Genomic DNA, 26,077 nt, shown 5'->3' on the forward strand with positions numbered 1-26,077 from the left:
AAGAGCTCACCAGGGAAAAGAGGTAGATTTAAAATCCATGAAGAAAAAATAAGAATCTGATATTGAAATTTCTAGATAAGGGGCCAAATTAATCTCTCACTCAACTGCAATGTGTTTGATTTCTTGTAGAATGAAAGACTGTTAAAATAGGCTGAATCTGTTTATCAGCATAGCCCACTGCCCTGATGTCATTTTCACCTCCCTCCCTCCCCTTGGAGTGACCATTCCCCATTACCATCCTAGTCCCAACTACCACTGGCTTTTGCTCATAGCAGGAGAGGAGAACAGTGTCCCATATTCCACTGTCTCCATAGTCCACTACTTCTAAAATTAATTTAAAAGCAACCGCAACAGTATGCCTCAGTGGGTTACAACACCCACTGGACTCTAGGACTCTGCTCAGTAATAAAACTCTGCCTGAGAAGCCTGTAAGTAGTCACCTGGACTGACGACATTTATTCTGAAAATATATTTTTAAGTGGCTAACATAGGTCTTTACATAGTATCCTAAGGCAAAATGAATAAGCTATGGCTATTTTGAGTGAGTTTATATTTCATTATTCAAATCAAATCTTTGCAGTATCTATAAGCAATTCATCCACATATCAGTGTGCTTTTTATTCCTCTGGGAAGCAATATGGATCTGATGAAGTGAGCTGTAGCTCACAAAAGCTTTTGCTCAAATAAATTGGTTAGTCTCTAAGGTGCCACAAGTCCTCCTTTTCTTTTTGTGAATACAGACTAACACAGCTGCTACTCTGAAACCTGTCAATATGGATAATATTTCTCTAAAAATACGATGTTTCCGATTGTGAATTGTAGAGTAGCAGAATGGCATTGCTTACTATGTGAAATGCAGAGAACAGATGTACAGTTGCTGCTGTTGATACTGAAGATCCTTACTTGTGAATTGTGACTGAGTTTCTTAAATGATCATTTTATTGCGGGTGTATCTAATGAGCCATGTGAAAGTTGTGGAAGTCCTAGACCAAGAACTGAAGATTCAGAAGTACTGCCCAGATGTAATGTCTGGAATTAATCCTACTATTGCACTTTCTGTCATTCTGCAACTGATCAAAATGCAGATTACCACATATCCCTATATTACTTAATGCCGGATTCAATTTAATTGATCAAAACGTTTTTATGCCACCCAGATGATGCTCAACTATTATGAGCAGTATTTCACTATTCAAAATAGCTAAGTATGATTTAATATTTTACTCTCTGGAATACACTGCGACATAATTTATATTTGGCTGAAACCCATTTTGAAATCACATCCAGAATCAATTTGGGCTGGTTTATCCTGTAAGTTAAAGAAGAAGTTAAAGGTTTGGGGAGAGTAACTACACAACCTTTTGCCAGCTAAAGCCACACTCTCCTTATTTATTATTTACCTTCCAGAAAACCCAGACTACAGAATAAGGCTCAGATATGTGGGACATAATACATGGCAGCACTTTCAATTAGCCCGCACATTGTCAATCACTTTTCATTCTTCATAGGAACTAAGAACTGAATGTCATTGCATTATTTTTAAGTTAAGTACCTCTGACACATTAAAAGTATGTCTGCCTAAACACTTTCAGGCACAGAAATGTCATTGTCAATAATGCTGCTTACACGCTTACACTAGATGAAGACAAAGAGCCAATGAGCTGTGACAGCTATTTAATTCAGCATGATATATTTAGTTCATGTGCCTATATCGTGATGCACCCCTACAAACACTTTGTGAATTGTCTGACATAGTAAGGCCTGATGCTGCACATTTTCAATATATCCACGCAAGAAACAGGGCCTGATCCAAAGCCCACTGAAATCAACGGAAAGACTCTTGTTGACTTCTCAATGGACCTGACCCAAAATACATTGAAGAAATATTTAAAAACATCATTACTTGCACATTTAAAAGCTAGGTCAGGAATTAACACAGTACCCTTAAAACATAGCTACCTTACCTACCACTTTAGCTATTTTTGAATAATTGCTGTAACTTCAGGACAAAACAGGCTGACTTTCAAAGGTTGCTTAGGAAGTCAGGCACCCACCTCACACTGACTTTCAATGGGAACTGGACCCCTAATTCTCTTAGGCCTCTGGGGAAAATCCCAGCCTCAAATATTTTGGAATATATTCCTAGTTGCAGTGAATGTGTTTGTATTTTCTCTGTAAAGGATTATGTAAACCTACATTATGATTTAACATTTTACATAGTAATCATGTAACTTCTTTTGTTTAGGCAGTCCTGTTTGAAGTTGAATCACTTTGCCAATGGCCCTACTTTTTGATATCAGGATCCACAAACACTTTGGAATACGTAGCAGTGAAAGCTGCAGAGATGATGGTGATGGTCGTTTCTTAAAATTCTTTCCTAAATGCACTATCAGTTAAACTTCCAGCAACGGTGGAACAATTTAATATTTCAAACATGAAGTGTACCATTACAGCTTTTAAATGCTAGCGTGCATGAGTTTAACATCCACACGCTCTCACACGAGAACTCAAAACGTGCTCATGCACAAACTCACACCTCTTCTCCACAAGACTTTTCTGCCAGTAAAAGGGGTGAGGTTGAGCCTAATGGATGTGAGCCAGGCAAGTAACATTTTGGGAGAAGGGAGAGGAATATGCCTGGTGCTGAACCTCAGATTGAAAAGTGTTGTCAGTGCTCTCCTCCAAGGTCTGTGAAAGGGACAGTTTGGGCTTTTCAGCTGCAAACAAGTACTTAAAAGGCAGTTCTATCTGGCAGAAAGACAAGCACAGTAGGCTTAGTAGCTACTTTTAGAGTCTTTCAAATGTAGCAGAGCTGCTACAAGGCAAAGTTTGATTTTAAAGGGGAAATAAGGCTTGTAAACTACTGGCTCTAGGCAAATATTAAAAAGGCAGTTTGCCAAACAAGGAAGGGCTAGTTGTATTTGCTAAGAAAGCTAGAGGAGGATTTATAGTAAAATAAGCTACAATTTGACTATTTGACTCCACTGAAAAATACAATTTTGTTTGAATTTAGGAGGGAATAGCTTTTCAAATGCAAGCAAATAACAAAGTTGTGAGCATGGTCAAACCAAACAGCCATTTGAAAATCAAAGGAATTTTGATTCAGACAAACACTGTTTATGCATTTTTCTAACCACATTTATTATCTGCTAATTTAGATATGTCAGATACTAGAAAATTTTGATGTACAGCTTTTTTCCTCAGTATTTGCTAATTATAGAGGGACATCTGGCTGATATGTTGCTTTTTTCTTCCTATCTTGAAAATTTCTCCTCTGCCCGCAAGATATCTCAGAGGATAGCAAAAAAAGACACCTCTGCACCTCCTCATTCCACACTGGAGCTGACTGAATGTTGAAAAAATAGTGTTTGTGAACATTTGACAACCAATCCCATACCAATCAAATAAGTAAATAGTTTCTGAATAACTCAAAAGAAAAACTGTTCATTCAAACTATTTGCAATAACTTTTGAATAGAAAATACATTAGTAGAAATCAGGATCACTTCATGAACAAATCACAAACTGAAATGGCCAAATGTTTTATGCAAATGAATTATCTGATGAATTTAGCCCATTAGTCTAACAGTAATTGAGTACATTAGAACTTTTTTTGTTGACTATATTATTGCTCTAAACAAATCTAATATCAAAATGAGCACAGTGAAATGACATGCATAGAACAAAGACTACAAAATACAAAACCAGATGGGATGAACCACATATTTAAATATTGGGTAAAATTTTCAAAAGCACCTAATTGCTTGGGATGTAGGAACTTGGGTTTCAAAGAGATTTTGATGCTTTTTGAATGAGATTTAGGCTTGTAAGTGATTTAAGTACTTTTGAACATTTTACCCATTATGTGTAATGTAATACACATTAACTCGTGTCACAAACCAGGCAATTTTTTTGCACTTTCATTGGTGATATGATCCACTGCATACTTAGGTTACATGACAAAGAAGGGACAGCAGAAATATTAGAACAAACCCACTGGGCAGTCATGCCCAATTTCCTGATATATTTTCCCAACCAGCCATTTCTGTGCAACAATTTGTGCTTTTAAACAACCATCATCAGTGACTGTAACAAGACAGCAGAATAGGTGATGCAGACCGAATGGCAATTTTTTTTTGCCATTCTCTGTTGGATAGATAATTTTGTTTCAGTTTGGTGCATATCCTGCATACACACACAGTACTTGATGTACTGTGTAAGCAGCATAGTTCTGACGAAACAATTGTATTCCTTCAAGGAAGTGTCTTCTTCCACTGAATTGCAAAAGCTACAGGTACCAAAATACACACAAAATAGCTTTAAAATACCTAAATCGTACTGTACAAATGAGAAACTCAATCTCTATTTCCCAGTAGACTATATGCAGTTGTTGCAATTAACTCAGTAGTCGATACACACATTTTATTGCTGACTTAGAAAAACGCTTCCTTAGCTCTCGTCCCCTAACGCCCCCACTCTATTTGTGCTACATTGATGACATCTTCATCATCTGGACCCATGGAAAAGAAGCCCTTGAGGAATTCCACCATGATTTCAACAATTTCCATCCCACCATCAACCTCAGCCTAGACCAATCCACACAAGCGATCCATTTGCTGGACACTACTGTGCTAATAAGTGATGGTCACATAAACACCACCCTATACCAGAAACCTACTGACTGCTATACTTACCTACATGCCTCCAGCTTCCATCCAGGACACTCCACACGATCCATTGTCTACAGCCAAGCTCTAAGATACAACCGCATTTGCTCCAACCCCTCAGACAGAGACAAACACCTACATGATCTCTATCAAGCATTCTTAAAACTAAAACACCTGCGGAAGTGAAAAAAACAGATTGACAGAGTCAGAAGAGTACCCAGAAGTCACCTACTACAGGACAGGCTCAACAAAGAAAATAACAGAACGCCACTAGCCGTCACCTTCAGCCCCAACTAAAACCTCTCCAGCGCATCAAAGATTTACAATCTAACCTGAAAAACGATCCCTCACTCTCACAGATCTTGGGAGACAGACCAGTCCTCGCTTACAGACAGCCCCCCACCCTGAAGCAAATACTCACCAGCAACCACACACCACACAACAAAAACACTAACCCAGGAACCTATCCTTGCAACAAAGCCCGATGCAAACTCTGTCCACATATTTATTCAAGTGACACCATCATAGGACCTAATCACATTAGCCACGCCATCAGGGGCTCGTTCACCTGCACATCTACCAGTGTGATATATGCCATCATGTGCCAGCAATGCCCCTCTGCCATGTACATTGGCCAAAGCGGACAATCTCTACGTAAAAGAATAAATGGACACAAATCTGACATCAGGAATCATAACATTCAAAAACCGGTAGGAGAACACTTCAACCTCTGTGGCCACTCAGTAAAAGATTTAAGGGTGGCAACTTTGCAAAAGAAAAGCTTCAAAAACAGACTCCAATGAGAAACTGCTGAGCTTGAATTAATACGCAAACTAGATACCATTAACTTGGGTTTGAATAGAAACTGGGAGCTGCTGGGTCATTACACATATTGAATCCTCACACCTTCTTGTCAACTGTCTAAATGGGCCATTTTGATTATCACTACAAAAGTTTTTTTTTCTCCTACTGATAATACCTGATTTTAACTAATTAGCCTCTCTCAGTTTATATGGTAACTTCCAACTTATCTGTATGTATATATCTTACTATATGTTCCATTCTATGCATCCGATGAAGTGAGCTGTAGCTCATGAAAGCTTATGCTCTAATAAATTTGTTAGTCTCTGTCATAAATATAAAGGGAAGGGTAAACACCTTTAAAATCCCTCCTGGCCAGAGGAAAAATGCTTTCACCTGTAAAGGGTTAAGAAGCTAGGATAACCTCGCTGGCACCTGACCAAAATGACCAATGAGGAGACAAGATACTTTCAAATGCTGGGAGGAGCGAGAAAAACAAAGGGTTTGTGTCTGTCTGTGTGATGCTTTTGCTGGGGACAGAACAGGAATGGAGTCTTAGAACTTAGTAAGTAATCTAGCTAGATATGCATTAGATTATGATTTCTTTAAATGGCTGAGAAATTAAGCTGTGCTGAATAGAATGGATATTCCTGTCTGTGCATCTTTTTGTAACTTAAGGTTTTGCCTAGAGGGATTCTCTATGTTTTGAATCTAATTACCCTGTAAGGTATTTACCATCCTGATTTTACAGAAGTGATTCTTTTTTTACTTTTTACTTCTATTAAAATCCTTCTTTTCAGAAACTGAATGCTTTTTCATTGTTCTTAAGATCCAAGGGTTTGGGTCTGTGGTCACCTATGCAAATTGGTGAGGTTTTTACAAAACCTTCCCCAGGAAGTGGGGTGCAAGGGTTGGGAGGATTTTGGGGGAAAGACGTTTCCAAACAACGCTTTCCTAATAAAAATAAACCCAGATAAACGTTTGGTGGTGGCAGTGGAAGTCCAAGGGCAAAGGGTAAAAATAGTTTGTACTTTGGGGAAGTTTTAACCTAAGCTGGTAAAAGTAACCTTAGGAGGTTTTCATGCAGGTCCCCACATCTGTACCCTAGAGTTCAGAGTGGGGAAGGAACCTTGACAGTCTCTAAGGTGCCACAAGTACTCTTGTTCTTTTTGCGGATACAGACTAACACGGCTGCTACTCTGAAACTGGTATCTGAGATTGCCACCATTCTTCCCTTATACAAGGACTCTTAGACTTTAAGGCCAGTAGGGACCATCATGGTCACCTAGTCTGACCTGCACATCACAGGCCACGAACCCAATCCTGTAATGGGCCCATAAACTCTGGCTGTTACTGAAGTCCTATCTTGATTAAAGACTTTAGGTAACAGAGAATCCACTGTTTACTTGAGCTCAAGCCAGCAAGTGACCCATGCCAAACGTTGTAGAGGAAGGCAAAAACCAACCAGGGTTTCTGTCAATCTGACTGGGGAAAAATTCCTTCCTGATGCCAAATATGGTGATCGGTTAGACTCAGAGCATGTGGGTGAGATACACCAGCCAGATACCTCCCTGTCTAGTGTCCCATTTCCGGTCACTGGAGATATTTGCTAACAGCAGTCATGGACGGGTCACATGCTATTGTAGGAAATCTCATCATACTGTCCCCTCCATAAACTTATCAAGCTGAGACTTAAAACAAGTTAGGGGTTTTGCCCCACTACTCCCCTTGGAAGGCTGTTCCAAAACTTCACTTCTCTGATGGTTAGAAACCTTTGTCTAATTTCAATACTAGACTTATCAATGGCCAGTTTATATCAATTTGTTCTTCTGCCAGCATCAGTCCCTAACTTAAAGAACTTAAAGACAAAGCCCTGGCTGGGATGATTTAGTTGAGGTTGGTCCTGCTTTGAGCACGGGGTTGGACTAGATGACCTCCCGAGGTCTCTTCCAACCCTAATCTTCTATGATTCTATGAACTCCTATCATTTCCTGGTGTTTATCCCTCTGATGTATTTACAGAGAGCAATCATATCTCTCCTCAACCTTCGTTTTGTTCAGCTAAACAAGCCAAGCTCTTTAAGTCTCCTCTTGTAAGGTAGTAGCCCCTTACTGCACCTGTTCCAGTTTGAATTTATCTTCCTTAAACTTGGGAGACCAGAACTGCACACACTATTCCTGATGAGGTCTCACCAGCACCTTGCATAATGGTAATAATACTTCCTGTCTCTACTGGAAATACCTCACCTGATGCACCGTAGGAATGCATTAGTCTTTTTCATGGCTGCACCACATTGGCAGTTTATAGTCATCCTGCGACTGACCAATACACTCAGATCTTTTTCCTCCTCTATTGATTCAAACTAGCATATCCCCAGCTTATAGAAAAAAAATCTTGTTGTTAGTTCTTAAGAGGATGACTTTGCATTATTAAACTTCATCCCATTTCTATTACTTCAGTTTTCAATGTCATCCAAATCCTCTTGTAGGATATCCTGGTCCTCCTCCATATTGGCAATACCTCCTAACTGTGTGCCATCCACAGATTTTAATAGTACAGTCTCACTTTTTGTGCCAAGATCATTAATGAAAGAGTTAAATAAGATTGGTCCCAAGATCAATCCTTGAGGAACTCCACCAGTAACCTAGCTCCAGCCTGACAGTTCACCTTTTAGCATGACCTGGTATAGTCTCCCCTTTAACCAGTTCTTTACCCATTTTTCATTTCTCATATTAATTCCCATCTTCTCCAATTTAACCAATAATTTCCCATGTGGAACTGTATCAAATGCTTTACTGAAATCCACATAGATTAGGTCTGCTGCATTTCCTTTGTCTAGAAAATCATTTATCTTCTCAGAGATCAATTTGGTCTGGTATGATCTACCTTTTGTAAAACCATGTTGTATTTTATTCCCAATTATCCTTTACCTCTATGTCCCTTAACCACTCACTCTTTCGAAGTTTGTTCTTAGACTTTGCATACAATTGAGGTCAAACTAACAGGCTTGTCATTTCCTGAATCACTTTTCTTCCTTTCTTGAATAAAGGTACTATTTTTGCAATTCTCCAGTCATAGGGTGTGACCCTCGAGTTTATGAATTCATTAAAAATCCTTACTATTGGGCTCGCAATTTCATGTGCAAGCTCCTTTAATATTATTGGATGGAGATTATCCAGACCCCCTGAGCTGGTTCCATTAAATTGTCTAAGTTTGGCTTCCACCTCAAATTTGGTAATTTCTACTTCCATAGCCTCATTCTCATTCACCACCCTGCCACTGTCCCCAAGCTTCTCATTACTCTTGTTAAAAACTGAGGCAACATATTCATTTAGGTGTTGGCCCATACCTAGATTATCTTTAACCTCCACCCCATCTTAACTACTTAGTGGTCCCCCTTCTTCTTTCCTTGTTTTCTTTTAACTTATATGATTAAAGAATATTTTACTATTGGTTTTAATTTCCTTTTGCACGGTTCAGCTCTGCTTGGCTTTTGGCAGTTCTCACTTTTTTTCCCATTTTCTGATCTCCAAGGGACAGGAAATATCTGGGTCAAATATGGGGGTAATGATTGGAAACATTTAATTTGAAATTGCTTACTCTACCATTTTTGCTCTTCTATATTATCATATAAATGATCTTACTAGGTTTGGATTTTCCTGGTGCAACACTTATAGTGAGAAGCATACACTAAACTAGTGATACCAAGTAGTTAAAACATACTGTATAAACTCATTTTAATCTGCACTAAAATGTATGTAAGCAATAAGGTTGTATTTACCAACTGACCTGAAAGACTACTGTGAATAAGTCACATTGTATCTTGTGAGCAACTTGGAACAAAAATCCAAGAGGTATAGGCCAAGATTTTTAGAAGTGATTAGTGGATGCCCAACATCAGATACCTTAAAGAGATCTGATTTTTCAGAGGCTGGCTGTTCAGTACTTTCTGAAAATCAAGTCTCAAACTCATTTATGCAATTTTTTTTGACGCTCATTTAAGGAGTCAATTGTACTCGTTGTATCTTCTCTGTTATAAATGGGTGTCTAAATATAGCAGTTAATGAGTCATTTCCTTTAGCAAAGCCTTAATTCCTTGATTTTAACAGGTTTAATATCACTTTTAAATCCATCACTTATTACTAAATCTAGAAGAAAGTTTGAAAATATTTGGCTAGAATGTTAAATCTTTTCTTTCGTTAAAAATTATGATCAATGAAGTCATAGCTGTTGTTTAGTGGATGTCAAAATGGCCTTAATGAGACACAAAAGTCATAGTCTAGCTCACAAAAAAAAAGTTTTGGGCAATAATTTTATTGCATGTGGATAGCACGTATTACACAAATTGATACAGACATGAACACTTCTGAGGTCGACTGTTCCATCGCCTGACTGATTTCACTGTTTGGAATCTGCCCCACCCGCCACTCTTTCCCTTATTTAGCTTGACTTTTCATTTTACTAGCTGCAGGCCATTTTCCATTGTTTTGCTCCTTTTGACCACCCTGGCTACAAAAAAACCCCACAATTTCAACTGGTGTAATTCTTTTTACCTTCACTTACCAAGAATTATTGTGTAGCTTTGCTGGTGTGGGATGAACACATTAACATGGGAGGCAAAATATCCTATACAGTGTTTGATCCCACAGTCTTTATTCAAATAAATCTCCTACTGAAGTCAAAATAAATGTTCCCTGAGAAATGACTGAAGGATTGCGTTTGAAATTTTCACAGTGTTTTGAGAACTTTCTAGAAGAACTCTGTTATTATAATTTTAGACAGTCTGGTACGAAAAGCTGAAACTTCAGTGTTACATAGAGAAACTACAGTTGCTTTCATTTGTTTAAAGATTTTTGTTTTAACATTCCTCTTTGTGCATAAATATGGAATCTGATTCCATGTAACTTTTGAGAACAGTGAGACAGTTATAATTTAAAGCAATCTAAACCAGTATGGTGTGAGTTGAAAAAAAAAGTGACTAAATCTGATTAATATCCTGCAATTTCTATTGAAATTATTTATATATTATTCCAGTAAGCTTATTTGCTCAAAGTAACTAAGCGAACATTTTTTTCTTACCTGCGGAGTCACATAACAGACTATTTTTAAATAGGACAAGAACAATTAATGTAATAAGTTCTAATAATGGGATCTGGTTTATTCAAAAATATCATTATAACACAGTGATATGCATTGCATCCTATATCCTTTTTGCTTTGTTACTCTCATTCCTTACCTCTTTGTTGGCTCTGTCTGCTTGTACTAATGTTCCATTCAGACACGGTTCTACATAGTGAAGTTCTTCATTATACTGTGGGGGGGAGTGGGAAGATGGAAAATTTAATTAAAGACTTTGAAAGATACAATTTATTTTAATGATTTAGAGCTACAGCAAAAAAATCCATATAAAACAAAAACAATAGAATTCAATTCATTTAAAAAAACTGGGCATGGGATTTTTTTTTCTTCATATCATTCTTAGCATTTCAAAGGCTAGAATTTTAAAAAGAGAGGACCTACATGATCGAATGCCAGAATACAGGTAGGTTTAGTGCATAGTACATAGTTAAATAAACCACACTACAGCAACAGATACAAATGTTCTGAGTCTTAGGAAGACTGACTGATCGAAAAACCTCCCAGGTTGGAATCTGGATAGTATTAAGAATTCAATACTGATACAGTTCCAGCCTTAATTCCCAATCCTCTGCTTCATTTTGAGCAAACACTGACAAATATTTGAGTCAAGGCATGACACATTTTGGGGGGATGGTATTGTAGGAACTGAGCCAAAGCTCTATGAATTTGAACCCATTCTGGAAATGTTTGAAAGTGATCAATCAGAGATTGGCAGTCTTTGTAAAACTAGCTTCAATCACTTGGGCCCAGAGTCTTAAAAGGTATTAGATGTTGCTCCACTCACTACTGCAAGGCCTATGTGACTTAGATGGCTACAGTCTTGTCTGTACTACAGCACTAGGTTGACATAAGGCAGTTATGTCACAGGTTAACGTAAGACAGCTTATGTCAACCTAACTATGCAAGTGTAGACACTTAAATTTCACTCCAACTGACATAACTGCCCTGCTATGCCGACTTAAGAACTCCACCTCCACGTGTGGCATAGAGTCAAGGTCGATGTAGTTAGGTCAGCACAGTGACAATCTGTACAAGTGCTCCTGGTGAGGACATGTACTGCTGATACAAGGAGCAAAGAGGAGACATGCACAAGTGATGTAATTACTGTGGTGGCTGTATGCCAATGTAAGTTAGCTACACTTAATTTTGTAGTGTAAACGTGGCCTAAGTCCCATTTTCAAAAGTGAATCAAGCATTGAGAATAGTAAGTCCCATGAACGTCCGGTGAGATGTATGTGCCTCAGCTTTTGAAAATGAGACTTAGTTGTCTAAGTCACTTGGGCTGAAAGCCTCAAAAGTATTTAGGGTCCTAATCACCACTGATCTGAGGCTTGCAACCCTGAGCAGAGAATGCCAAAATACCTTTTAAAAACTGGGTATTAGTCTTACAGCATGAATGTTACCCTTATTCTTCCTTTTCTGTCTATTCTTCTGCAGCAGTATCACAAGCCAAAATATGGAGGGGGAGGCCTTTCTGCTTGGTTTCACCTCTCAACAGATACCAAGTGAATCAGTAGAATAACCATGACAGCCAACGAAAGAGGACAGCAAGTTCAGCCAAAAGTATTCAGAGAAGACATTTCACATGATTAATGTAAGAACTCACTCCGCCTCTCTCCATCTCAATGGGAATAAAAAGAGTCTTACAATGATTAATTGCAAAAGTGCTGCTAACATAAGGTTCTTCCCACATTACAAGTCTGCATGGTCCATATCTGGCTGGGACTCTGGATTTATTCTACATTCTCTTCAACTTCACACTGCTCCTTTTCTCATATTCTGTCTAACCCTAGACCCCCTGCAGCCTTCTCTTTCTTGGACCATCAGTCATCATCATTCATGTGGACACTGACGGCAGTGCTCTCCAACACTCATTAATTAATTACATGCTCATCAGTGCATGGGGCAGGATATTTAATCTGATCAGTGCCAAACTATTCTGGAGGCATTGTGCCAAATTCTGTTAGTTATACACTGGTATAACTCTCAAATAACTACACTCACTGACTGCACTGGCTATAGTCTGTATTCAAACTGAGTAACAGAATAATGGGATTATTATATCAATGGCATGTGTTATCTGGTCAGTGATTCTCTGTTCTGCAGCTAGTGTGTATACATCTCTAATTATTTTAATGCAGTCAATATCAATCCTTTCTGAGGATTCCTATGCACACTATGACAAAGTTCCTCCTCTGCCTTGGTGGATCCTGCGCGTTCTGGCGGATTTGCTCTCCTCAGAAATTCACAGCAGTCCTCTTTTGTTAGTGGCACAAACCGGCCATTCACTCAGCTAACCTCATCACTGGCCAGCATGGGGGAAAGGGAAAAAAAATCTCCGTAGTCTCTGTTGTCCCACCTAGTGGGTCAGGGACAGGCCAGATCCCTTTCCAAATTAGACCTTTCCCTCTGGTGTGTCTCACACCAGATCACAGATCAACTCCTCCTGCGTCAGATCAGAAGTCTGGGGGGAAACGGGGAACCCAGCCCGCCCTCTACTCCGGGTTCCAGCCCAGGGCCCTGTGGATAACAGCTACAACATCTCCTGTAACAGCTGCATGACAGCTACAACCCCTGGGCTACTTCCCCATGGTCTCCCCCAAGCACCTTCTTTATCCCCACTGCAGGACCTTCCCTCCTGATGAGAGATAGCATTTGTACTCCTCAGTCCTCCAGCAGCACGCCCTCTCACTTCCAGCTCCTTGCGCGACCAGACCAACTGAAGGGAGGTCTTTTTTACACCAAATACCCTGATTAGCCGACCTGCCTCAACTGGTTCTAGTAGATTCCTAATTTGCTCCAGATGTCCTAATTAGTCTGCCTGTCTTAATTGGATCTAGAAAGTTCCTGATTATTCTGGCAAAGCCCCTGTTATCTTACCCACGGAAAAGAGACCCACTGAATCTGGGGGCTAATGTATCTACCTTCTATCACTCTCCTGTAGCCATCTGGCCTGGCCCTGTCACAACACCGATAGCTCCACGGGTCAAATGAAAAAGCCAAAATAGCAATGGGAGATCAGGGCCTCTTGAGAAAATGTTGTACATATCTCAGCATTATAGAAGCTCCTTGCTCTGATAAATACTATACTTTTTCCTACAATGCTCACCTCCATTTCTTCTATTCTGCCACCATGCATGGAATGTCCTTCCAAACCAAGGATGCCAAATCCACACCCAATCCCTGTTTAAATATATCCTCACGACTCTCTTCTTCCATGACTACCACCAACAAAACCCTAAATCTATGTCAAACACTACCACACTGAGAAAATAAATTTAAACTATTTCCACCTCTGGGTCTTGCAGCATGTCCTTTCCACACTATATGTTCCACTTAAGCATGATTCTACAGTTCGATCTGTGTGGGCAAACCCCGGTGGCATTGCAAGTTCAAGGCCTCAGAAAACGTGACGACCTCCTGCCTTTATATGTGTGTCTTACATAGCGCCAAGCACATGGTCTATACTTAGCCAATCAATAACAACAACAACAGTGTGACTCCATAATGTTTTATGGAAATATGCTTATGAGTGTGAATATGATGTAACTAGAATATGGTTTATGAAAAAGATCTCTTGTAAGGTATCATTACAAAGTTATGACCTACTGAATATATTCATCCTATTTGTATGCATGTATCATCCTTGTGTCTGAAGCTAGAAATATGAAGTATAACTCTGAGGTCCTATTGTAACTATGCAAAGTGTGAGCCATTAATGGTGGTTTAGAATCTTGATGGCTCCCATTGACTAGGACAATTGGTTGTAGATGGTTTATTTACCTGCAAGCCTTCCTGTGGACGTGTGGGCCAGCCCGTGGGTAATGAAGAATGAGGTTTTACAGTGACATGTGAGCATGTCACATGATACTGGAATCCACCTAAAATCTGGTACTTTTCCATTTAGAAGGAGGGGTGGGGACCCAGAGAGACAAAAGATTCCCATCTTGTGCCAAAGCTATAAAAGGGGGTGGAACTGAACAAGGGAGGCTGCCAGTCATGAGAACACCCCTAGTTTCACCTAAGATATCTGCTGGAACTAACAAGCACTGTACCAGGGAAGGAGTCTAGGAAGGAGTCTAGTCTGTGAAAGAAGCTTTTTGGAACATCTCTGAGGATGAGATTTTACCTGTAAACAGGTTTCAGAGCAGCACCCGGGTTAGTCTGTATTAGCAAAAGGAAAAGGAGTACTTGTGGCACCTTAGAGACTAACAAATTTATTTGAGCATAAGCTTTCGTGAGCTACAGCTCACTTCATCGGATGCATTTTTTACCTGTAAACAGTTTCTTAATGCTTAGACTTGCGTGTTTTTGCTTTATTTTGCTTGGTGACTTACTTTGCTCTGTCTTACCTGAAACCACTTAAATCCTACTTTTTATACTTAATAAAATCACTTTTGTTTATTATTTAACCGTAAGTGATTAATACCTGGGGGGGAGCAAACAGCTGTGCATATCTCTCTATCAGTGTTATTGGGGGCGGACAATTTATGAGATTACTCTGTATAAAGCTTATACAGGGTAAGACAGATTTATTTGAGGTTTGGATCCCATTGGGAACTGGGTATCGGGGTGCTGGAGATAGGGGACCTGCTGAACAGTTTTTGGTTAAAGTCTGCAGCTTTGCGGGTGTGGACCAGACCTGGGTCTGTATTGCAGCAGGCTAGCCTGCTGCCTCAATAAGGCAGGGTTCTGGAGTCCCAAGCTGGCAGGGAAAATGGACTCAGAGGTAAATTCAGCATGTCAGGTGACAGTCCCAAGGGGGTCCCTGTGACCAAACCCGTCACAAATAGAATCCACCCCATCATATTTTAATCATTACCTTGGTTTCCAGGATCTTATCCATGTGAGCAAAAGGAGAATATCCAACTGCTGCAGTAGTAACACTGATTTCTTTCCATGCCTCTCACCATTACAAGGCAAATGAATCAGTTTCCTACTTTATAACAGGTCACATCTAAGCAGCCTAATTTCAGATTATTAGAAATCTACGAGGTCCCCTTTCAGTACTATTTTGGATGAATCAGATCATCACAGATAACCAGAAATCCTGTGGACTAGTTAGATTGCTCTGTGTGTGCTTGCCAGGCTCCTCATAACCTCTCCATGGCTGCACTTTCCACAATTGTGCAGTACCAAGGAAGCCCACATCATCACAAAGATTACACTTTTAGTCCCTTAGCAGTATAATTTTACAGAAGGGACTTCCTTTCCAGAAGAGTATGAATATGATTAAGAATGTTCACTCTGGCATCAAGGTTGCACAGAGAGTCTCATTCTCATTGTCATTATATGCACAAGGCATAGAAATTTATTCTTCAGAATCCCAGCCAAATTGTTAGGGGTACTATTTGAGTTTGTGGCTTCTAATTTACCTTGACTACATTAGCATATGTATGCTATCACAATCATATGTATGGTATCACAAGAGAAATTGGATTTGTACGGAGATGCGCAGATCTCTTTCCTTCTGACAGGGCAGGAGGCCACACCTCCTCGCTGCTTCTCAAGCAGGGCGTAGCTCACAGCTAGTGAGTCCACCTGGTGATTAGCCAATTAGCAATTAGTCCTTCTGCCAAATCCCTCAGTCAGGGCAGTGAGCAGTTAGTAGGCCTGGCCGACATTCAGCCCAGGCCTTAGCTAGTCTTTCAACCCCAATCCCTCAGGCAGTGAAGTTCACCGTTTATATCTCAGGCTGAGTCCGTGTGATACAGCCCAGCAGTTCAGGATGGGGAATTAGCTCCCAACCGGAAGCGACAGCAAATGCGCCAGGTGCCCTAGCTCCGGCAGGTGCCAGACCAATTCAGGCCTCCTGGCCTATTAGTGGGGACGTGGTCACCCTTCACAGGTGGGGTGCCCAGGGTAGGGGGATGCATGACGTCCCTCTCCACTGCATCCCAGCCCAGGGCCCTATTAGTGGCAGGGTAGTTCGCCACTAGATTAGTGGGGATCTGCCTGCAACACGCTGGCCAGTTCACAATAGTTCCACAGCCGAACCCTATTCGGCGTCCCTGGGCTCCTTCCTACCCTCCCCATCTTGGGGTACCTCGGTTCTGGGGTCATTCTCGGTCTCCCCTGCGTAAACAGCCAATGAAAGCCCCGGCAGTTCATCGGCGTTGCTGGTCTCCAGAAATTCAGGTAACTCCTCTGGTCGGGCAGCCGTCTCCTTCAGCTCCAGGCTCCGGCAGCAAGGAAGAGATATCCTGCTCCTCTGGTAGCTCTCCCTCTACTGAGCTAGGAGGCTGGCCTTTTATAGTCCCGCCCCTCTGCTTCCGGGGGGGGGCAGCCGCGGGTGGCCTGGTTCTGCCCACCGGGTGTGATTTTGGGTCTCTCCCCTTCTGACGGGGCGGGGCCACGCCTCCTTGCTACACCCCTCCACCCCTTCAAATCCAGCCCCCAACCTTTGGGGCTGGCATGCTCTGCCTCCCCCAACCGGGAAAGCCCATCTGCACTTGCATTCTCCTTACCCGCCCTATGGTAAATGGGAACGGCTGCAGAGCAAGGTACCAACTCATCAGTCTCGCATTGGTGTCTCATGTTCTGGAGCCACTTAAGGGGGGCATGATCCATGACTACCACAGAGCTATTCTCCAGGAGGTAGTACCGCAGGGCCTCAACAGTCTACTGACTGCCAGGGTCTCCCTCTCAAAGGTGGAGTAGTTCTGTTCCCAGGGGAAAAGTTTCTGACTGATGTAGAGTATGGGGTGTTCCTCACCATCAAAGGTCTGGGAGAGGACAGCCCCAAGTCCCACGGCCGAAGCATCGGTCTGGACCACAAACTTTCGGTCGAAGTCCAGGCTATATAAAACTGGTTCACAGCAAAGGTGGTCTTTTAACATCTGAAAGGCTTGGGCGCACTCTGGGGACCCGCTGACGCGTTGTGGCTGGCTCTTTGTTAAGAGCTCAGTCAAGGGGGCAGCAATGGAGGCAAACTTGGGGATAAAGCGGCGATAATACCCTACCAGTCCCAAGAACTGCCTTACTTACTTCTTTGTAGTTGTGGCAGGCTGGTTCTGGATTGCCTGGACCTTCCCAACTAGAGGCCGTACCTTCCCCCGCCCCAGGACATACCCTAAGTAGGTGGTCTCCTGGAAGCCGATTTGACATTTCTTGGGGTTAGTCATCAAACCTGCAGCCCGAAGAGACCGCAAGACAGCTGCCACTCGGTTTAGGTGTCCCTCCCAGTGTCGACTGTAAATCACCACATCGTCCAAATAGGCAGCGGCATATTCGAGGTGTGGTTGAAGAAGGCGGTCCATTAACCATTGGAACGCCGCAGGGGCCCCATGAAGTCCGAAAGGTGTGCAGGTAAATTGGTAGAGGGAAGTGAAGATCATTCCGTGATCAATTAGTATTTCCCTTGGTAAGCCTACCTGAGCAAAGATTTTTCTGAAGTTCCAGCACGATACACTAGGCGGTGATGGACCTCATGGGGATGGCCTCGGGGAAGCAAGTGGCATAGTTCTTGACAACTAGGATGTACCGAAAGCCTGTGGTGCTCCTCTTAAGGGGTCCAATTAGATCCATAGTGACACATTCCACCTGGTTATAGGCCCGCCTTAAGGTGAGGTCCTCTTTTTGGTCTCGACAGAAGTCCCCCTCTATGCCCCAGAGAGGTCCCTCATCCTCGGGTGCTACTCGGGGTTCATCTGGAGGGTTCTTCGGCCTCCCTTGGGTGGGTCTAAAGGAACCCCAGGGGGTTGCTCTTCCTCGTCACCCTCGAGAGGGTCTTCTTCCAAACTCAGTCTCTTCGGCCCAGTCTGGAGGGATGCTGTCTGCAGTACCCAGCTGAACTCCAGCCAATCTCTCCCAAGGATGATGGGACAGGGGAGGTTCAGGGTGACTCCCACTGTCAGTTGTCGGGTTACTCCCTGAATTGTGAAGGTCAGTTGAGCACAGGGCTACACCTTCACATCCCCGTGAACACAGCGGAGTTGGATGGGCTTGTGGGTCACGCAATCAGCTGGGATGAGGTTTTCCCGCACCATCGTCAGGCTATGTCCCGAATCCACAAGGGCCTCCCCCTGCCTTCCCCCGAGGATAGCTGGGACGGTCACTTTGGGACTGGAATATTGGCAGGTCCAGACATCCGCGGCATAGATCTGGCCAAAGGGACAGTCCGTGGCGGGGCATTGCCTCTGGAGGTATCCTAACTGGCCACACCTAAAGCAGGGGCCGATGGTGGCAGGACCCGGTCAATCCTCTGAATGCAGAGGACTATCCAGGCTCTCGGAGGAGTCCTTTGCTCGCTGTCACGGCTCATCAGAGGGTGGGGTCTTCGGGATCAAACCCAGGGGTCCTCCACCGTGTCGGCTGTTTTCACGGCCTAGATGCGGGCGGGTTATCTCCGGAAACCCGGAGTATTTTCCCCCATCTGGCAGGGGGGTCCGCCCTGGTCCTGGCAGTCTGTGGGTCACCGGGATCTCGGCTGCTAAGTAGTCCTCCATGAGCCCAACTGCTGCCTTCAGGGTTGTAGGCCAATGCCGCAGGACCCACACCCTCCTTCACCACAAGAGGATGTGGACAAATTGTTCCACAATCACTTGTTCGGCCAGTTCAATGGCCGTGTGTCACTCCAGTTGGAGCCAGCTCCAGCAGGCATCCTTAGGCTCCTGGGTGACAACGCAGGGTCGTGCCCCAAGCGGATAAGTCTTCTCCCGAAACCTACGCCAGAAGGTTTCGGCTGTTGTGTCCAGAGCATCCAAGATAGCAGTCTTAACTGCTCGGTAGTCTCGGGCCTCCTCGTTAGGAAGGCCTCGGTAGGCGGCCTGAGAGGCCCCCATCAAGTACGGGGCTAGGAGCATGGCCCATTGTTCTGGGGCCCACGCAGCAGCTGAGGCAGCCTACTCAAATGTAACCAAAAATGCCTCTGGGTCATCTTCAGGACCCATTTTGTGAGCCGGATGGGTAGGGTGGGGGTCACGGGGGCTCCTGCCCCACCTTCCCCCCTCCCACCCCAGCTCAGGATTGATTTTCGATCCTCAACAGTGATCATATTACAGCAGTAACCAAGTCGTCTTTATACCATTGAGCTAGGAAGCTGTAACCATTTCTTTTGGATGTGGGACTTGTTAATGTTACCCAGGCCTTCATAACCTCAAGATTAGACTGTTGCAATTAGATTAGACATGGGGAACATCTTAAAACCATGTAGAGACTGAAAATGGGGCAGTGTACAGCCGCTTCCTTATTCAAGGCAGCTGCTCGTTGGAGTACATGACACCAGGGCTCATGGCTGCCTATTGGACTGCAGGTGGAGTTTCAGGTGTCGGTTAGGACACATAGAGCCCTAAATGGCAGCTTAGAACCTGCCTCTCCCTTTGTGCCCTATTTCCACTATTACAGTCAGCAGAGGTGCATGAGCTAAATTCTCCTCAATATCAGAGAGAGGGAGGGCCTGAGGACTCTGGAACTTGCTCTCCCTCTTGGTCCAAAATAGCCCAAAATTGAGGACCTGTAATACTACCCTGCCTGAATGAATAGTTAGATAAAAAGGGGTTGTTAAAGAAACCAGACAGAAAAGGTAAAACAATAGCCTAGATAAGGAGCATCCCTTCAAACACAATAGCCAGGTTTATAGCCCTGAAAAGGGACTCTTGAGACCCAACACTAGTGACAGGACTGCTTGCCAAAGCAGAGAATCTGGAGATCAAAAGACACCAATCTGTTAAAAGCTCTACCTTACTGAGACCTTGAGGCGATGAGGGTGGGGAGAGTTGTCAATAGCTGCACGCTAACAGAGACACAGATGCAACGTGGTGCCCAGGAAGAACATAGGGGCACCAGGGCCAATTCAGGTCGACTCAGGTCAATGCCAAGAGTGGGTAAGATAACATGCATGTAGGTTTCTGGCATTTTAAATCCCTTTCTTTAAGCACTGTGTACTTTTTTCTAAATAAATCACTTTGTTTTGAAAAACTTGCCTCTGTGCTACTGCATACTGTTACTACTTACACTCCCAAAGGGAAACTCTGACAGGTACCAAACTCCCTGGTCTTGCTAGGCATCACAGTTGGGTATCAGGGACATACAATCCAGAGACCCAGACAAAAAAAGTGCAGACACAGGCTTGCTACTTGAAAGGGGTTCACCTGGGGGACTGGAAAAGGGTCTCAGAAGGGGAAGCCTATCATGGGACTGTGTATTACTGATTGAGAATCAGCTTTTATAAATATATTTATAGTGCGTGTAAATAAAGACAAGATTGCATGTGACTGGGGCATAAGCCAAACCACATCTACAAAAATCCCATGTAAGAAAGAAGGGTAGTTACAAAAGGTGCTAGAAGCCACAAATTCCCATTGTTAGGAGCCATACAAACCCTTTAACCCCGTATCAAGAAAAAATTAGTTACCTACAGTTTGGTATTCATCAAAACCACTCAATAACACTAATGATCCTATATCAACTGACTTACTGTTGTCTGCTTTACCTGCCTTGCCTGATGAACTGCACAACTTCATGCTTAACTGAGCAAGGACATAGAAAATCCATTTCCCTCATTCAATGTAAGTTGTCACTTAACTTTCATACCCTATAACAACATTAATTGTCTAAAGTAAAAAGAGTAACTTCTGTGGTGAAAGCTTTGAATATTCTTGAGTTTCAATTATGTTTTAAATATATTCTTTTCCATCACATATTCCCACATCCATATACTCTAGCCACTCGTGTTCCTTGACTCTACCACACCTAAAATGGGCATCTGATATAATTAGGGCCCTACCAAATTCATGGTCAATTTCGGTCAACTTCACGGTCATGCAGTTTTAAAAATAATAAATTTCATGATTTCAGCTATTTAAATCTGAAATTTCAGGGTGTTGTAATTGTAGGGGTCCAGAAAGGTTATTGTAGTGGGGGGTTGTGATATTGCTACCCTTATTTCTGTGCTGCTGCTGGCAGCGGCGCTGCCTTCAGAGCTGGGCAGCTGGAGAACAGCTGTAAAGGCAGAGCTGCTGCCAGCAGCAGTGCAGAAGTAAGGATGGCCTGGTATGGTATTGCCACACTACTTCTGCACTGCTGCCGCTCTCCTGCCACCCAGCTCTGAAGGCAGCACAGAAGTAAGGATGGCAATATTGCAACCCCCCTAAAATAACCTTGTGACCCCCCCCTGCAACTCCCTTTTTGGTCAGGACTCCCAATTTGAGAAACGCTGGTCTCCCACCGTGAAATCTGCATAGTATTAGGTAAAAGCACACAAAAGACCAGATTTCACGGAGGGAGGCCAGATTTCATGGTCCGAGACGCATTTTGCATGGCCGTGAATTCGGTAGGGCCCTAGATATAATAGAGAAAGTTTCCCCTGCACCATCCTTTCCCAATTTCTCCTTTAAAATCTCAATCTGATCTTATCTCCCTGGCAATTTAAAATGAAAAAAAATTTCAAACCCAAATTAAATTTTTGACATTGCTGGAGTAAAGTAAAAAGGGTGAGCAGCTGATCAACAACTGACTCTAACCAGAAACATTTACTCCTAGAGAGAGACATGTAACTTGGTATATCCCCCTGCAACAGCTGCTCCTTTTTGTGGAAATTGAGGCTAGAAACATGTGTCTGTTGTAATCTGTATACATTGTTATACTGTATGATCACATAATATTAATGTTTGAAAATATGGCTTGAGATGAGTGTCCAGCAGAGGTAAGTAAGCAGCTTCCATTCATTCAGTTTCCAAATTCCTCCCTCAAGAGATCTTAAACAAAATCCATAGAGAGAGACAATGAAATTCACCTCTGCTGTACTGAGCCAAGATGAGGCCTTCCACTCTATACCCAGATTAGAGCTGCACAAAGATCCCTGGACAGCCTGATACGGAGCATAACAGGCTCAAACCAGGGGAGGTCACTGCAATTTTGTATTTATACGAGTCCTTTATCCCACCACTCTATACAAGTAGCACAGAATCTATAGCAACTGTACCAGCCCAAAGGCAGGAGAAAACATATTACAACCCTACTTGCTGGCTCCGGTTTGGTTGAGGAGGTGAAATCCAACCATCTACACTTCAATGGCACAAAGCCTGATTTACTCAATCAGGCTGAAGCGAATTACACCCTTCATCTATTCTGAATGAATAGAAGGGCTTCAAATGATGCAATTCTGAACAACCACAACAAATTCCGTTGATATGGTTATAATGGAAATTCTGCACATTAAAAACTGGGGGTCTTATTGCTGTGCCTTGAACTCACCAATAATGATCTCCTCTAATCAACTTGGCTAAAAATCATTTGGCTGAGGCATTTAAATTGATTTAACAATCTCATCCCAGTTAATATTTTGCTCATTTCATGTACGGCTTATGCTTCTGAAAAGCATTTTTCAAATTTTAGCATTGGACAGAATTAGCACTCTGGCTTTTATGATAATATTGTTAATTTAATGCATGACTTAGAGTTATACTTCAAAGCAAATTGAAAAAAATATGTCTGTTCTCTTGTTGTTGCAGACATCTCTGTTCATGCACTGATGATCTGACCTTAAATTTTAACTTAGACTGCACAAAATCACTCTCATATTTCAACAATACTTTTGTAATTCAATCATCTAGTCCATCAATTTTGGATAGGTTTTGCAATAACCTACCCGTGAAAGCAAAAACGATTTTTAACATTATCTTTTTATGTTTATTTTCTGGAAGGATCCACATTGGATTTTTTTATGTTCTATGTACACAGATATATTTAATAAATAATTTAGTAAAGGATGAAACAGGCCATATATATCATATATATATATCCCCTGTCTATTAAAATATTTTTCACTATCCTATTTTACGCATACTTCAATTAACTGAATTTTTAATGATGTTCACGTATAGTGACCGTAACTCGTTTTCAGTCAGGCTTTAGTCCTTCATCTGCTCCGAGCCCTTGCGTTCCTGACATATCTTACTTTCTTTCACTGATATGGTTGCTGACTCTCTACATGGTTTACTCTCGTCCACTTGATTTTTTTGGCCCTCTCCCATTGCAAGATCCATCCTGCCAACCCTGTTTCCTGGCTCACCCTCAATATCTGCTTCCTCCCTTCCTGCTCTTATGCTGCAATGTTATTGGTAGAAATCCTATGGCCAGGCTGACTTCCTCTACTACGAATTCATTCTCTCCCCCTCCAGTTCTGCCATCTTCCTAACTAAGCAATTCTACTTCCTCAATTTAATTGAATCCCATAAGCTTAATCCCAGACACATTTTTGTCATCTTTTGACTCAGTCCTCAAACCTTCCCCTCCTCCTGTCTCCACTTCTCTCTCAACACAGGTTCTTGCTGATTGCTTCCAAGAAAAGTTGATAAAATATAACATGACCTTCCCCCTCCCACTGCCTCTCCTTCCCTTCTTCCTTTCCCTCCTGCAACTCTCTCCTTCTCCAGTCACAGACACAGATGTTTCTCATCTGCTCCCCTCTCTAACCTCTCCATTTGCTCCCATTACTCCATCCCATCTCTTGATCATCCTTGTGCCTATTCTCATCCTCTCACTTTTCTCCTTAACCTCTCACTCACCTCTAGCTCATTCCATTCATATTACAAGTGCACATTAGTCCCTACCATCTTAAAAAAAAAATACCCAAACACCCTTGAGCCCACTTGCCGCTCCAGAAACTGCCCCAGCCTCCCTTCTGCCTTACATCTCTAAATCCCCCTTTCTCTTGTCCTGCTACACCTTACATCCGAGTAATCTTGTTCACAAATTCAACTACCAACTCTATGCTGGGGACTCACAGATCTACCACTCTGCTGCAGACCTATCTCCTTCTGCCCAAACTAAAATCTCAGCCTCTCACTCTGATTTGTCCTAGTGGGAGTCCAGCTATCAGGTCAAGTACAACATGGCTAAACAGTACTCTTAATCTTTCCCCCAAAAGCTCTGCCCACTACCTCCTTTTGGGATCACTACAGACACTTGTTGCTCAGGCACATTAACTGGGCATCATCTTCAACTTGGATCTCTCTCTAGGTGCCCACACCCAACTATCTATAAATCTTGCAGATTCCTTCTGAACAACATCTTTAAGATCCTGCCACTCCTAGCCATCCATACAGTTAAAAGTCTTGTCCAGGTTCGCATCATCTCCCGTCTCAATTACTGCAACATCCTTTTCTCTGGGCTTGACACTGTAATCTTACCCCGCTCGTATCCATTCAAACTACTGCTACAAAGATCATTTCCCTAGCCCATCACATTGACAATGTCATCCCTCTCTTTGCATCCTTCACTGGTTCCCCCTTTCTCAGTTGCACCAAATATAAGCTACTTCTCTTCACTTTCAAGGATCTTCACAGTCTATCCCCCCAACATCTCTCTCTTTCACTACTGAGATATTGACTCTCATGTCCAATTAGCCCTGGATGCCAGCCTCCATTTTCAAACAAGCACCTTTGTGTATTCTCCCATGCTGTCCCTCATGCTTGAGAGGAGCTCTCAATAGGAATCTGCAAAACTACCTTATTATCCTTCTTCACAACCCTCCTTAAAATTCTCCTTTTCTGTGATGCCTACAAAAAACGTGAAAACACAGTTAAGCTACTGGTGTGTGGAGATACCACTGCCAATCATGCTACTATTCTCTCATTGTTTCCTTGAACTCCCCCATGTGTCTGTCTGTACCACCTGCTGTTTCCTGTTCTATACAGCTTGTAAGCTCTTTTGGTTCTGTGTCTGCACAGTGCCTAATACAAGGGGTCACGGTGCATGGCTAGGGCTCTTGAGCATTAACACAAATCATCATCAAGAGTAGATTCAGTTTTGTGTCTACAAATAAATGTGGATCCAAAATCTGCAAGCACAAAAAGAAGCAGTTTGATATCTAACGCTCTGTTTGTGCCCATTTTGAAGTGTCTAAGAGACTATCGTATAGAATGTAGTATAAAAATATTATGCTTAAATCATATAAAATGCCTACAAATTAAAATAAAAACTGTTTAAAAAGTGATTTACACTCTCTTAAATGAATCATTTAGTAACTCTATAGTTACAACAATAATAAAATCTCTAAATATCTTTGGGGTTCCTATAATAAACCAAGCATGCAGTAATTCTAGAATTATAAAAGAATAAGTATGTAGTTACTATTATAAGTTAAGCAACTTGCAGCTGTATGGTTATTGTACTAAAGTAAGGTTTCTACCACAGCTTTATTGCAAAGTCACTAGCTTTTATACATTTTTCTAGATAGACAGGTCTATTGGGTTACTCCATTAAGAAAATTCTTTTCATGAAAAGCATTTAATTTTCTTCCTAAATCATTTACAATAATTGACACAACTACTGATAAGCATCATGATTACCGACTAAATATGGCTCTTTAAATATCTTAATTCTTTAGTTGATACATTTTTGCCACTTAGAACCTTATTTAGATTATTTAAATTGATCACAGTTTTGTGGAAGAATAAACCTTTCTTGGTACAGAATGTAATTATGCCTTCCTCATCTGTGAGTTTCTGTTAATTATGTAATGAGTAA

General features: G+C 42.1%; 1 protein-coding gene across 11 annotated transcripts in view; it reads right to left on the bottom strand.

Moving 5' to 3' along the window:
- Window positions 1–26,077, bottom strand: part of CACNA2D3 (calcium voltage-gated channel auxiliary subunit alpha2delta 3) — a 702,225-nt gene that overhangs the window by 369,943 nt on the left and 306,205 nt on the right. For all 11 annotated transcript variants that reach the window (XR_006292226.1, XM_043551412.1, XM_037904897.2 and 8 more), the window contains one exon: window positions 10,704–10,778. Coding sequence is in view for 10 of the 11 variants with exons in the window: in XM_043551412.1 (XP_043407347.1) it covers window positions 10,704–10,778 (75 nt within the window). In the remaining variant the exon portion in view is untranslated. The remainder of the gene's footprint in view (window positions 1–10,703; window positions 10,779–26,077) is intronic.

Source organism: Chelonia mydas, chromosome 7 (genome assembly GCF_015237465.2).
Source record: "Chelonia mydas isolate rCheMyd1 chromosome 7, rCheMyd1.pri.v2, whole genome shotgun sequence".
In the NCBI taxonomy this organism is placed as follows: Eukaryota; Metazoa; Chordata; order Testudines; family Cheloniidae; genus Chelonia; species Chelonia mydas.